General features: G+C 38.9%; 1 protein-coding gene across 2 annotated transcripts in view; it reads right to left on the reverse strand.

The window, feature by feature from the left end:
• The window catches only part of SH2D4B (SH2 domain containing 4B), an 81202-nt gene that overhangs the window by 41327 nt on the left and 24394 nt on the right, over positions 1-15481 (reverse strand). For both annotated transcript variants that reach the window (XM_038140523.1, XM_038140522.1), the window contains 2 exons: positions 8606-8765; positions 7377-7524 (listed from right to left, as the gene is read on the reverse strand). In XM_038140523.1, the coding sequence (XP_037996451.1) occupies positions 7377-7524; positions 8606-8765 (308 nt within the window). The remainder of the gene's footprint in view (positions 1-7376; positions 7525-8605; positions 8766-15481) is intronic.

Consider the following 15481-nt stretch of genomic DNA (forward strand, 5'->3'; position numbering starts at 1 on the left):
CCACCTCCTAGGAACTCCTGAGGAGGGTACATTTTGAGACCACATGCATCAAAGGAATGAGGAACATGTAAGCATCTAAGATCTGAAAACTACGCAGAAAGCATTTTATCACATGGCACCAAAGCCTGTGCTATTCTCCAGCCTGTAAGCAAAGCTTGGTTTAAGTCCATGTGTATTCCTATTGAAGATGCTGCTGCCTTCAAGCACTACACACACCATCCACAGAACCTTAGAATTCAGAAAATGAGTTACTGCTGTTCTTGGTTTAGCAACTGTCCCAGTGTGTCATCATAACCAACACAGGGAATAATATTATCCAAAAATTAGGATCATTACATTCTGGAGGAAAAGGCAGATCCTTCAGTGCAAAACAGTCATTTTGTAAAATGTAATTAAGAGTAGCAAGCCAAAGAAGTTCCCTTCCAAGAATGCTTTAAAAGAGATGGAAATCTGAGAAAGACTGCTTCTTCAGTTGGCCTCCCTCACATTATCAATAACATAGGAGCTCAATTTATGCAGAACTAGGAATCTGTATCTGTTTGCCAATGAGTTTTCCAAAATCCTTTAGGTAGTGTAGAAGTAGATTTAAATAATTTAATAGTTTAGTAGTTGAATTGAAGCCCACAAAAAACTCAAAACTGAACTTCATTAAGTGTTATTCATATTGTTGAAATAACTTGAATTACAAAAAAAAAACCAGTTTTTATTTAATTTTGTAATGGAACCAGCACTATACCCTTACAGGTAACAAACTTAGAGGTTAGAATTTTTTATAAATCCCTGAGTAAAATCACCCTGAATTACTATCCTAGTTACCTGACCTAAACTATAAGTATGGGAAGCCCAAGTAGATTGTTGCAAAATGCTAATCCAATGAAATTTCTAGGGTGAAGGTTAAGGGTCCAGGCCTTAATGTTCTAATGGTTCTGCGAACAATACATTAGACTGCTCTTACTATTTCTAAGAAATAAAAGCCTAGTATTGTTCTTCAGTCAATTCTAATGCTACTATCTTGGATTATTTCTAGCATCATCCTTCCACTGTTATTTCCTGGCTCCTAAAGACATGAGCTGAGTGGACAGTTCATTATTTTTGAAAAGTCAGTGCTTTTAGACAACGCTAATTTCAAAGCCAAGCAGCTTCCTCAGAAAAAAGAATCATATTTTTTAATATCTCTGTAGAATTAGGGATTGCACATTTTAACTGCAAGCAAATAGTTCTATTCTCTTCTTGAAAAAAATATGAGATCAGCTGTTCTTTATTCTTATGAGGAGAATATTTATTCACTTAGCTTCACTACCTAAAAAAATTCAATACATTCAGTCTATCCTTCAGGAAGATGGACAGACACAGAAGCAATCCTGGGTTATCAGAATATTTTCTATTCAACATCTTAAGCCACAAGGTAAACTTAAAATAGAGGACAGGGGGAAAATCAATCTCACTGCAGTTTCCCTGAATCACACAAGAGTTTTGTTGTAAATTTGGGCTTGTTTTTCAATGTAGCTGTTGTTGAAACATTTTTAGTAAAAGGATGAAAGGGTCTAAGAAAAACAAACAAAAAGCACCCCCACACATATCAAAAACCAGAATTCAGGTAGAGTTTGCATTCTTAATGGAAGGCAACAATGCCAACTAAGAAAATCCCACTTTTTAAGTGAAAAGGAGATTTAAGTCTAAGAAGAGACAACAAAACCTTAACACGGGCACTTGATTCTGAATTCACCAAAACTTTTTCACATAATTTTCCTTTTTACAAAAAGAGAAGATTTAACTTGTATTTATTAAATTAGTGCATAGATGTGCAGGTATATTGCCCAACCCCCTCAAGGTGTGTGTGAGAAGAAACAATCCTTGCTGGTATGACACAGGAAAACAACAGTCATCCTTTTGTCAAGTATGACTAAACAGTGTGTGTTTGTATTTAAAATGAACAACAATTGAATTAATTTACTCCACTGGAAGAATACAGCAAGCAGTTTGTCTGCTTCTCCCCAGGAATCTAATCCTGCACATCAGAGCTGGGAGTGAAGAGCTGTAATACCTACAAACACTATCTTCTGCCTGACAGTTGAGAGAGATTGTATGCTTTGCCTGACCCTTTTAGCTCTGCCAAAATAATTAGGAAGTGACAATTCAGTTCAGAGTTGCAAATTGTTGAGAAATATCAAGCTGCTGAAACAAATCACACTGGCAATTCTACAGGCAGCAGTAATCCTCTCCAGCCTTTACTCCACTGGAGAATTTGAACTTGCTAAATGATCTTATATGTCCTCTGGCAGTTGAGAATTTACCACAAACTTGTTTCTGCCTATGTGTATCTCACCATGTTTGACAGCTTTACTATGAACAGCTCTAAATAATATTTAATATTAGCAATGGTTAAGTCTTAATGTTTTAGTCCAAGGCAGATGAAAGGACATTAGGTCATCATTTAGTTTTTGCTACAGAAGGATTTAAAAAATACACTGAGGAAAAGGTAAAATAGAGCACTGGGGTTTTTTGCAGAGGAAAACTGGGCTTCTGGCTGCCACAGCTCTTGGGGTCTTTCTGGGGAGTCTTGCAGGTTGCAGGGCAACTGAATGACCACCCTCCTCCAGCTCAGGGCAAAACCACAAGGCGTGCTTGTTACAACAGCCGTCTCTGAAGCAAACACTACCTGGGATTCTCTCAGTGCTTCAGGCTGGCAGGAAGTGTCTTTGGCAGCCAGCTGGACGCACTACAGCTGCAGCGAACCTCCTGAGCCCACTCAGCAACCACCTGGGCCAGGCAAGACAGTCAGGCCCCCTAAAACACAGCTGAGAGCCCTTAGGGACTCCCTGCTCTGAGGAAGGAAATCTGAAAACCCCAGGGTCACCGGCTGCAGCACAGGCTGCTCTCAGCATGGCTGACACAGCCAGCTGAGTTCAGAGATCAGATGTCTCTCCAGACCCACCTGACAGGTGCCAACAGAGCTCTGAGTAAAGGCAGAAATATGTCCAACTCCTTCCCAGACTTTTTCTGAGAAAACTCTCTCACTTGCATCAGAAAAGAAAGTGTTTGTAGAGGCATTATTTTTTCTCCACTACCAGTGTCTCAAAAGGAACACAGGCTTTGCATCACCTCACCGCACATGTATTTGCACAGAGACAAACATATGAACTGCACTCATGCTTTATGCAGAAGCTATGAGATTTCTGCCTTGGGTGTGTCCCAGGACATGCTACTCACACATCTCATACAAGGAGGTACCAACTTACTCCAATCACAAAGACCCTGTGTTCCATAAGGTGGAAAGCAAAGCTTAGGACTGTTCCTGGTTGGGAAAGATCTGACATTTACTGCACATGCTGGAACAGGCTCTGCTCGAGTAATTTGCCAAAGATCCAGTGACAATCTACTTAAAGTTTGCCTCTGGACCTTAGAGACTCTTCACAGCTTGAATTCCTAACATCTAAGCTACCCTCATTAGTGGCTCAGATTTTCCCATTTACCCATGGAAAACACCTGAGCTCAGCTAGTTTTTACCAGCAATCCAGACTGAAGACAGTGGCTTCAGAAGCACAATCATTACTGATGTCACTGAGGAAGATATTTTCCTTTAAAATTACTATCAATTACAAGTAGGATAGAGAAAACCTGAACACCCAGTTCCCAACCAAAACTAACAGCTTCCTCATTTACAACATTGTTCAAAAGACAACAGCATAGGGGTAAAAAAAAGTAGTACTGAATTGTGGTGACCCAAAAGGAAGCAAAATTATGTACTACTGAATTATTGTAATTGCCATTGAAATAACCCAACTAAAGCACTTTCAGAATGAATTGGGTGCTGAACCCCAGCAAGAAGCTGTTGTCATATTCCTAGATTATAAATATGCCGTCTTTGGGAAAGAGTTCAATGTTTTCTTGGCACAGAAAAGCACAGAGCTGAACTTACAGTTTATTTGCACTTGGAGATAACAGTGCTTGACGTTTACTTGGAGACAAGTTTTTTCAGATCAAGACAGAATGCTCACTGCTCTATCATAAGAAGCCCACAGTACTCCAAATGGCAATGGTGACAGTTCACTGTATTCCTAAACTCTACATCTGGCAGCAATTTTCTGAAGAATCAGGTCCACAGCACTTGGGGGCACAGTAAAGCATTCAGGCATGTGTTGAAAGCTTATCCAAGCTCAATAGAAAGTGTATTCTTTCTACTGAGCATAAGGTTAATTAGATATTTCCTGAACAGAAGCACTAATTGTTCTGTTCTCTGAACCTATCTTCTTTGATGAGACGCATTTCATCTCCCAGGGAATTTTTAAGAAGCAATCTAGCTCTGCTGTCAACTGTGCTTATATTATTAAATTTGGCAGGTATCTGATGTTGTCATAAGGAGAGTACTTTACTATTAATATTCCCCTGCTTTATGTAGACCACATGAAGACTGAACTGAGAGAGCTCTTTTATTTCTAAATATATTTGAAGGATACCCTCCCCTGGCTGGATGACACACACATCTTCAATTTGCCTTAGTTCTGCACATTGTTCAGTCTCTTAATGACAGCTACTGATAACTGTAGAAAATTATGCCTATGAGCTCATAGCCTTTGTGAATTAGCAAAAAGATTAATGATAGTAATTGGCTCTCTTATTTGTCCTTTGCAATAGGTGCGTAAAAGAATAGCTGTCCTTAAACTGCAAAAATAGAGTAGTCAACATTTATACTCTAGCATCATAAATTAAAGGCAATTCTGCTTAGAAACACCAAAGAAAGCAATACTTTTGGAATAGTGTTGGAAAAGGAAATATGGATCATCACTCACTTTGATATGTAAGATATCATTTATCTAGTGCAGACAGCACTAACGTCCCATGATTGGTCAAGAGGAATAAAAGCATCTTAAAAACGAGTTTTTGTGACACAATATAGTTAGAATTAAAACATGCCAGCAGAAAGGAGACAGTTTCAATTTCCCAAGTCAAACTGCTTCAAGAGGATGAAGCATTAGCAGAGAGTGGACTTTCCATACCTCAGTTTGGAGACCTCTTTAAACATGGTCTGGTCATCATCACAGAAGTATGATTACCAGTGTGTTAAATATTTTAAATCTGTTGAAGCAAGCTTGCCTATGGATCTACATCAAATTCCACACTCTTTTCTTCATTCTATCAATCACTTCTGTCACACATTAGCAGATTCATTAATTCATCTTTTTCCCTGTACCTTAGCTGTATTCCTTCCTTCTGGTTGGATGTAGATGCCAGAAACACAACTTTCTTTCCCTGTCTCTATACCATGCACAGTGTACAAGATCTGATCTTTCAAGAACGTGTAACAGATAAGCTGCTTTTCTGAGTAGCAAAGGAGTGGTGTCAAAGTACCAGGAATCAATCCTGCATTCGGATTTCTGCTGGTGGAACCCTATGCCAGACCAAGTCTCTCCCAGTAGGTCTCATATTATAGACCTAATTGAAGAGCCTATGCTGAAAGTGGAATTAGACTCTGTTGTTGCATTAATACAGGAAATTATGGAGGGCACTTGATAAGAGGCATTTAAAGAAACAATCACTGCATCACATCTGGTTTCCAAACCAATTCTTTAAGTCAGGAGTTCCTTTCAGCTGGGTCTTGTTTTGAAAACTTCCGTCCATTTATTTAAATGTTTGCAAATTCTATCTTCAAATGCTTGATTTAAGAGAAACCATTGGGAAAGTAAGGGTTTCTACTTCCTTAACAGAACAAATATGTTGGCAACTTAAGGAAGACAGATAAAGAAATCCTGGCCAAAGTATTTGAAATTCAAAGTAGAAACTGAACCATAATCTCATCCCACTTCCAGCAGTGTTCCTACCAGGCACGCAGCTGGATGAAGGACACCTGCTCGAGTCCTGGGAAACAGTGGAAACACAGATCACTGTGACATTACCTTTCCATCAGTATGAACATGAGCAGAATTTAGTGCCATGTCCTTTCATTTTATCAACTGAACAACTAGTTTTCCTTAATAGAAAGCTATGAATACTGGCCACTGAAAGCCTCACAACTTGCTCATTCTGCTCTTTGAAAAAGTTTGTTTGAAACAGAACAGTAACAGTGAGCTTGTGGACATTTTCCCCATCAAGTGTCCTGTGAGTCAGCCACATAGACATAAGTGAACACTGTCAGCCTTTGTTCAAGAGGGCTTTATTTTCCAGAGAGCAGAGTGTTTAATTAGTTGCTGTGCTCATTATTCATACATTAATAAAGCAGAAAGGTATACTTTCATTACTCACTGACATCACATTTCAAAGGCCCCATTCTCTCCTGTGAATTCAAATTAATTGTGCAAAGGTAAATCAGCCTCCTCTGCAGGAACTGCCCTGGCTTTGTGCTCCACAACCACCTCAAATCCCAGGCCCACAGTCTGCAGAGTGATAAGAAATTTGCTATTTGCAATCAAACCACATAAACTTAACACTAAGTTTTCAGCATTCCTCCCATCGCAAAGGGACAATGGGAAAAGTCTATCCCCTCTTTCCATACCTTAAATCACTGCACCAGGAAGGAAGAAGAGACATAGCAAGCTGTCAGCAGGGAAGAGGAGGGTGGATGGAAGTTACTGGATCCTCAGAGTCAGATTTTCTACACTGTTTCTCCATGGAAACTCAGTCTCACCAATCACGTGCAGTCCCAGCATGCACATCCCAGCCTCAGAGGAATGTCATGACTTCTCTGCACACTGAACCCATTATATTCCACTTTCTCATTTTTAAACAAGTTTTTATCTTTATCAAGTAATATGAAAAGAGTGGACAGAGGTGTTTCCTATTTAGTTTTGAAATTGTTATTTTCAACTAGAAAATGTGAAAAAAATATTATTTCTAACAAACACTAAAATACTGTAACTGAGCTCACAAAAAGTTAATTGTGAAGTCAATAAAAATCAAGCAAATTAACTTCTCCCAGAAAAGCCAATTGGACTTTTCCCATATGTTGAGTAGGGGAAGGATCCACCCCTTAGTATTTTGAAGGAAGTAGTGACACAGTTTTGAAGTTCATTATGTGAACAAACTCATCCAAAATACACAGAATACATTCAAGCAAACTAACTTAAAATGAGATCTTTTCCAATTGTACTTTTTTTTCCCCAGGATGATTCATCCAGTGCAGCTGACTGAACAATTCTGTTAATGTGTGAGCTGAATAACCAGTTTGATTGTTCTGGCACTTCTGAATGAGACCTGTAATTTTTTCTCATCACTCACCCAGCTGTTCTGCTGAACACCATGTAGCTATCTGTATATTCCAGAATGAAAAATTACAACTCTGGATTTTAAAGTTGCTTATTAATAAGCATGCACTGAAGGTGACAAGAACTGTGAATCTATATGAAAACACTACAAAAAAACCTAAATTTCTCTATGCAAACCTTCAGTTCCTCCTGAATTTTTTCTTCCTCCAGTTTGGCTGCTTTCCGATCCTCCATTTCTATTTTCCATTTTTCTGCCACTATTCTGGCTTTTTCTTGAGCCATAGCATCACGGAATTTCTTTGTTATTTCAGCTTCCTTTTGTCTCCTTCAGAAAAGGATGTGAAAACAAAAATTTAATGCACTAATTCTCTTAAATTGAGGATTAATACTTACTCACTGGTTGCAATAAATAATTAGCATAAGACTTCATGGAAAGATGCAAGCAAAGAATTAAAATTATTTAACAAGAACCCCACCACAAATCATATTCAAAGAAACCATCCAGAAAGCAGACAATTTACAATTTTTTATAAATTATTAATTAAAATAGCACTTCTAAGTTTGACAAGTACTTCTTGGATGTCTTTAAGTCATACCTTGTATTTTTCTATTAGTCTAGCAAAGCATGGTTGGGAATTTCTTGTCTTTCAAATACCAGTACAAATGTCTCCTAAATTGTTATGCTAGATTGTTTATTCATGCTGACAATGTAAGAGGAATTCAGAGCACAGTTTGAAGGTTTCAATCCCTGCTTCAATATGCAAGCACTCAAAGCAAGAATAATATCATATGAAAAAGGATAACATAGAATCACCTGATATTAAAGAGTCCCTTTTCAGTGCTGCACTACAAAGGGAACTTGTGTGAGGCAGGTGGCCTAATTCCTAACAATATCTAGCATCAAAACACTTTTGAATCTCCCCCAAACCTGGAAAAGGCCCTGCTACAAACATCCGCATGAGACTTCATATAATGAGTTTTTGAACTGCTAGAATAAAAATTAATACAACCAAATTGCAAATAAAACCAATTTCAAAAAGGATTTTATGTACTAAACCCCCATTGTGGGCTCAGAACTGTGATATAACAAGCATTTCTAATTTAATCATCTCAAAATCAGACTTCTTCATTTTTCTTTATTTGCAGGCTGGTCAATAGTTTAGCTAAATTCCCAAGAGAGAAAAAAGTTGGCACCACTTTTTTTTGCAAATAGGGTTTTTGGCTTTCAGTGTTCAATAAAAACAAAATGACATTTTTAACAAGCTGAGAACCTGACAAAACAAGTGAAGGCAAACGTTCACAAAACATACTTTCCATTTTTATCCACCATTACCTCCCACCTTTCTACCAGGTCATGCCTCCCATTATGCCAAGTGAACCCTGAACTCAGGTTCTTAAATCCTCACCAGAGCTCTTCTGCCTCCTTCTGTGCCTGCTGCCTGGCCCGCTCTGCTATGAGCTCCTCTGAGATCTGCTCGTAGGGTTTGTCCCCCGGGGCTTCTCCCATCACCCAGACCCAGACCTCGCCGTCCTTGCCCCGCAGCCACTGCACGCGTTTGCCGTTACCTGCAACAGCCACCGAGAACACACCAAAACGTAAACACGGCCTCAAATCCTGCATAAACAGACATGAAAGGATGGGAAATCTGCAATTTACAAAACATTAAGCTTGCCATTTACAATTTGGAAGAAAACATTGCTCAGAGGTTCAAAGAAATCTTCAGATTTTACCAAATTGTGTCAAACACTGGGGAAAAAAAATTAAAAGGTTTTCATTCTGCAGATAACCCAATCTTTAAAGACTCACTGTCCCACAAAAATAAAAATTATTAATTCAGGCATGCATTTCCCAGAACTTCAGTATTATAATCCCTCTTTAATTGCGATATTTGCTCACTTCACTCAACAAGGGATGGAAAAAGAGATGGGGCAAAACCAACAACCAGTGATATTATGTCACTAAAAATGCTTTGTGCACAAAGAATGTCCAGTGTTGAAGGGGTAGAGAAACTTCATGGGAGCACCTTCAAAGAATGCAGCAATTTCCTGCTCCCACAGTGTGAAGCAGGAGTTTCAGGGAGTCTGCATACTCAGAGCACACCACTCAGTGCTGCAGAGCCTATTCTGCTCACACAGGCAATTGAAAGGGATTAAATTTCTGGTTCAGTTTTCATGACACAAACTACACAAAAATCTATGGTTACTGTGTTGACAGAGTGATTTTAAGAACACCACAAAAGGCCTGAGAGCTCTTTACAAAGCAGACTGCATTTGGTGAGCCATCAAGTACAAGAACCAACTGTAGGACTACAAAGGACTCTAGATTAGATCCTACCTGAACCCATTTTCATAGTTATTTACATTACCTGACTTTGTGTGGTTTGGTCTTTTCCTTCTGCTTTTATAAATACAACTGTCAAATATTATAAGCATTTTAGAGGTTCATAATAAGGAATTTGTAGAAACACCTCTTATGCATCAATTTTTATGTTTCATTTCTTACAAATTTCTTGGAACTATCCTCCACAAAAAGAGATTCTGCCACAAAGATCATTGCCGAATGAACACTGGATTTATTTCAAAGAATTCAGACTACAAGGGCATAAAAGGTTAGCAGTTTGCATCATTCCCTGTATATTACAGTCCCCTAGATTTCATCCTCTCACCCAAACATTGATATGAGAAAATTGTGCATCACAATATATCTTCTAAGAGGAACCTTGTCTCATTTGAAAACACAAAGAAATGGACAGAGCACCATTTTCCTAAGTAGTTTTCTCCAGTGTTCCCATAAGAGTTAAATGAAACCTGTCCTATTTGAACAGGCAGGCTTTGCTTCTGCTTTTTGTCCATCTCTCTCTACCAGGACCAGCTTAGCTACTCTCACCTTAAGCTACCACTCGTTCTGTGTGAGGACATATCCATTTAACTGGATTAAGTTTCCCAATGCACAATCAATAAAGTGTTTCTGACATCCCAGGCTGAAGGCAGAAAACTGCAGGAGGCAGTGGAGTGGGGCTGTTGACAGCAGCAGTGTCAGCACCAGCCCACACTCACAAGTGTTGACAATCCAGACTGAAGGCAATGAACGGATCAGATCTCATCATGAAAGCTGATATTCTATATCAAATTTGAAAATGTAATTTATACGAATCCCCAGCCTTGGCCTAACGGTACTAACTTCAAAGAGGGGTGGAAATTTAACCTAATAGTGTTTTCCTTCAATAACTCTCAAAAGCATTTGCTCTTTCACAGTCTATCAGATTATGTCTCAGGTTATAAATGTGAATGTATTTCATCGTGGTTCTCATTCTGTACATTGTGTTCCTGTCAACACAACATTTATTTTGAACTTGTATTTTTTGGATACAGCATTAGAATACCATCTGCTGAGACCTGACTGGCCATATCACTGCTTGCCTCCAAGGCTTTTTTCCTACCGCAGTTCCTGGTAAAGTATCATGAGAAGTATGGAATGAGTAGTCCCAGGAGTACTAATTCCATAAAATCAAAGGCAGTTTTGGTTTTAAAAGCACAGCATGGCTTCTTTCTTGTGAGGAATCTGAATATCCTAGTTGCTCTCCTTTACTTAGTACTTTAAAGAAAAGTTTGCAAACAACACACCTTGTATTAATTGATCTGTATCATAACTGGTGGATACAAAATACTACTCCAGTTCTGAGACAATTTCACTATTTCTGTTAATTTATGAGCTTATCAGAGGGAATCGGAAATGTAAAAAATATATATATAACTTTTCAGGTAAGCAGACAAATTTTATCTTTGCTTCTCTCAAGGTTTTCTGTGCCAAAGGTTTATTAATGTGTTTCTCAGAGGCACAACTAACCCATTGCAACCCAGCCCTATAAAACTAATAGCTGATTTGTAGACGTGTCTTGAGAAATTGTTCTTTCTTCTTTTAAAACAATGGATCTTTATTATAAAGTTCTAGCCAGTAGATATATAAACTCCTTTGAAACCATCAGTATTGTTGGTCCAGCACTACACACAGTACAGAACTCTGCTGTATATGCAAAAAGTACATGTTCAAATATAGTCAAAACTGAAAGATTTGTTTATTAAACAATCTGGCAATTTTAACCTTCAGCATGAAACAGATAGACCCCCATATACATATAATTTTAAAATAATTCAGCTTGAGCACAGATGCCTTCATTCAGATTTTTCTCTACAAGAAAAGAAGGCCTTTTCACATCCAACCACTGAATTTACTTCAAGAAATGACTCCCATGCAAACCTTCCCTTAAACCTCTGCTCCCATAAAGCTGCAGCTGGGCTTTACTGTACAATCTGATCATAAAACTCAGTAGTTTCTTAGTACAAAGTAACATCAAAAATGAGTGTGCAGAAAAAAAAAAAGAGCACCTCAGGGAGAGAATCTGGCACTGCTGGCACTGTGAAAGCAGAATTTCTGCCATACAAAAAGCCTCTGCAGCCTGCAGAATCACATTCACAGTGAGAGGGTCAGCTCTTCTAGGGTAATGATATTTTAAACTGCAGAACCTATGGCAAGATCAAAAAAGTCCAGAAAATTATTTTCCCCAATACTTGTAGGAAACTAGTGTTGTCTGCTTTGCAAGCAGAGAATTGCCACTATTTAGGGCTGAATATAACTAAATAATTCCTGCTTTAAAATGCCGCTCAAGTGTTAATTTTTTTTTCTGCAAAATAACACATTTTGTTAATTCACTTTATTTCCAAATGGAAGAGAAATACACACACACACACAAAAAAAAGATAAATGCAACTAAATGTAAAAGGAAGAGACAAGTCCTGACTAAACAAATTTGAAATGTAGATGAGAAAGAGACAGGAGAGTCTCATGTTTCCTGGCCAGCAGTAGGCTTCTGAGCCCAGTCACAAAGCCTAATGCAGAGTCAAGAAACAAAAATTAAACCTCTTGAGCCCCAGTCTTGTGCCTTGACCACAAAAGTACTTTTACTCCTTGGAGAGACTGTGACAGGCTGCAAATAATAACCTTAAGGAAGCACTGGACATTAAAATTAGTCTGGATTGGAGAGTAGAAATGGAAGTATTTCAGAAACAAGCAGTGCTTTATTAGGAAAACTTACTGAATAATTTGCTAGGTCTTTGCCATCCCTACTCTTCCACCATTTTTCACCTAAAACAACTTTGTAGCACTAAAAGAAGACTTTTGAAATGCTTTTCACCTGAAGCTCATCCATGAATTATGGGGCTTCTCTAAATCTACACCCATACTGCTTTGAGACCAGTAAACTGGCTTCTGGCTCCTTACTCCAGACAAATGCCAGGTCAGAAAGTGCAAAATCAGGTCTCTCAAATTTGCAGCACAAAGGGATCACAGCAAAAACTTTCTCAGAGACCTAAAGCCAGAACCAATAGCAACTCAAGTTTGTACATATAAATGCAGACAATCAAAAATAAGACCAAATCATGTTTTCTATTTGTCTGTTATTTGCACAGCCAATTCTATAACAGCAATGAAAATGTGAAACAATGCCCTGGAGGGCAATTGGAAACTCTAGCTCTCACCTAGAGAATTACGAGGCTCTGCCAGCAGCATTCCTGATCCCACCTGCAGAGTGCAGGAGTACTACCACAGCTGAGCCACGGGGCACCACGGGCTGCTCTGGCCTCTGAGCTGCCCAAGGGCCAGCAGGGCATTGTCACCTTGTCACTGTCATGGCTGAACACTAACAGGGAACTACCAGGGAACACCAAGCACTGCCTGGATACCTGGGGACAGAGAGAAGCATCAGGACAGGGAATCCCAGCTCAGGCCACACTGGATTTCAACCCTATCAGCTCGGACCTCCATGTTGTGTCTGAGGCTTGGAACAAACACAGACACACTGAGGAGACTAGAGCCCCATACTGCCTCTGCCAGCTGGAGGAGAGGAGATGAGCCACTCACTGGGTTTAGGAGTTTTGTGGGTTCCTTGCCTCCTTCTTTACATCTCCAAATAAAAATGCCTTGGAAATAATGGTAAATAGAGCAAATACAATACTGCTGGAGTCAGCTTCCTTTCTCCAAGCTTGGCCACCATTGCTTTAACAGTTAGAGAATCTCCAGCAGCCCCCATATGTGATCTATCCCCAGTGTTTACATGGGAACTATTCCAAGGAGCTAGAGGTCTGATTTGGTGTCAGGATTTCCAGCTGTGCCATCACCCAGTCTGCCTGCTAAGTCCAGCAAAATGACAGGGAGCACCAAGCACCCTCCTGCCTTTCTGTGGTAAGTAATGCCACAGAGTATAAATTCAGAAAATTATGTGATCACTGATTTATAATCTCAGAACCACAGGACAGCATTCAAATTCTGCTGGATGTTGTACTGAAGAATCTGCTATTTCCATGAACAGTCTTGTTTCTCTGGGCTTCCCACCATAATTCTCCTACTTGGAAGCTACAAATCTCTTCAATAGCAATTGACTGTCCTTCCTCACCCACTGGGAAGCTTTGCACTCACACAAGTATCTTTTGACTCTCTACAGAAAACGTCTCTCTCTCTGGGCTAGAAAAAAACAACTGGAATTTAATAGGCATTTGAAACGGACTGCATGTGCATTAAAAGCTGATCAGCCTGGTCTACTTTTGCCACGGAGAGCTAAACTGTAGCTCGTGGAGTTTGTTGTGTTTGTAGGGTTGTGGTTTTTCGTTCTTCTGCAATTCAAATATCTGGTATACTCTGGTCTAAGCACAGCATCCTTTATTTGAGATTTCTTGGCTTTCCAAGCAAATTATTTTTATGGCTTCTTTAAAGCAGAGGCTTGAATTTTGCTAGTCTGCAGGATAGATGAGGTTCCATTCAGTGTTTCACTTAGCTAGAGGACATGTGTTAGAAGCTCATTGATTAGGATGAAAATGAGGATGTGAGCTTTAGGCTGTTCTCAATTCCTTGAGCTTAGCCAACATAAGTATTGAATTATCTTTTTTTTTTTTTTTTTACAAACACACAAACAGAATTTCACTTCTTTCTAAGGAGAAAACCTAGGAAATTACTGTGAATGTTTTTGAGAGACTATTCAAAGGACAGAATGCACTTCTCAAAACAATAACTGCTGTAAATCCATTAAAATACACAGAGAAGAACTAGATGGTAATGAGGAAAGTAATGAAAATAACATCATCCCACAATAAACTGAAGATCTACAATTAATTTGTGCTCTGCCTCTGCTAATTCTATGCTAGGGAGCATAGAATCCCTCACTTCCGAAAACACGTTCAAAAAACCCCTTCATTTCAATTCTCAGAAGAATGGGGGAAAATTCTGCCCCTGACATTTCAATTTACACACCTTTGAATTTCAATACTGTGTTATGTGCCTTTCCATTGAGGGGAGGATTGGCAAAGGCAGAAAGAAATTCAGCTGATTGCATTAATATATCAATAAGGGTTGCAGGATTTCAGCATTGCTGAAAAATCAGCCTTTTATGGCTCTCCAGCTGCTTCCTGATCATATAACAAACTCAATCTTCTGTTTATGGAATTACAGCCTGTTACCATGGAAATAATTATGCTGCAATAAACCCCTGCAGCATCAAATAAAGGAAGAGTGACTGAAGAGAGCAAATATTAAGGGAGGAAACAGTTACTTGCATAGGACTCTGGTAATTAACAAATGTAGCAGGGATAACTGTACACAACACTCAAAGGTAAGTGGGTTTGCATTAGGACATGGTATGTATATATGCAACACACACACAGGGGTTTGCATGTTGGAAACCAAAAAGAAGAAAAAAGAAATACAGAAATAAAATACCATTTAAGCTGCATCTGCCCAGTATGTTCCAAACAATTTTGTGGCTCCCTGGCCAAGGCATACTGTTACATACAACAATTTTGTAATTGGCCCAATTTCAACCAGGAGATAACATTCAAAACTCTTTCTTAAAGATATTTTTCTAACTCCTTGTACAATCTAGAGGCAACCTCTTGTCTGTCCATTTTAATGGCTAACCCTCTTAGTGTAAACAGCATAAAAATATGGGTAAGCATCAGAGGAAAATTGAAGGTTTTAAAATCATTCCCATCAGTATTGCTCATTTGATATTTTTTCCTTGAAATTAAAAAAATTCAAGAACAAAGCACCATATTTTCTGATTCTTCATCCAAACAGAATCTCGTTAAGTGTAAAAGCTATATAGAAGGCTTGGTTCCTCTCACAGACCTATCACAAAGCTTCCAGGTTTTCCCTTTGAGAATAAAATAAAACCAAGTCTGCATGGCTGCTTCAGGGTCTCCTGGAAACTCAAAGCAGAAGGATAAGGGTTCTGTGT

This window comes from Motacilla alba, chromosome 6, assembly GCF_015832195.1.
Source record: "Motacilla alba alba isolate MOTALB_02 chromosome 6, Motacilla_alba_V1.0_pri, whole genome shotgun sequence".
In the NCBI taxonomy this organism is placed as follows: Eukaryota; Metazoa; Chordata; class Aves; order Passeriformes; family Motacillidae; genus Motacilla; species Motacilla alba.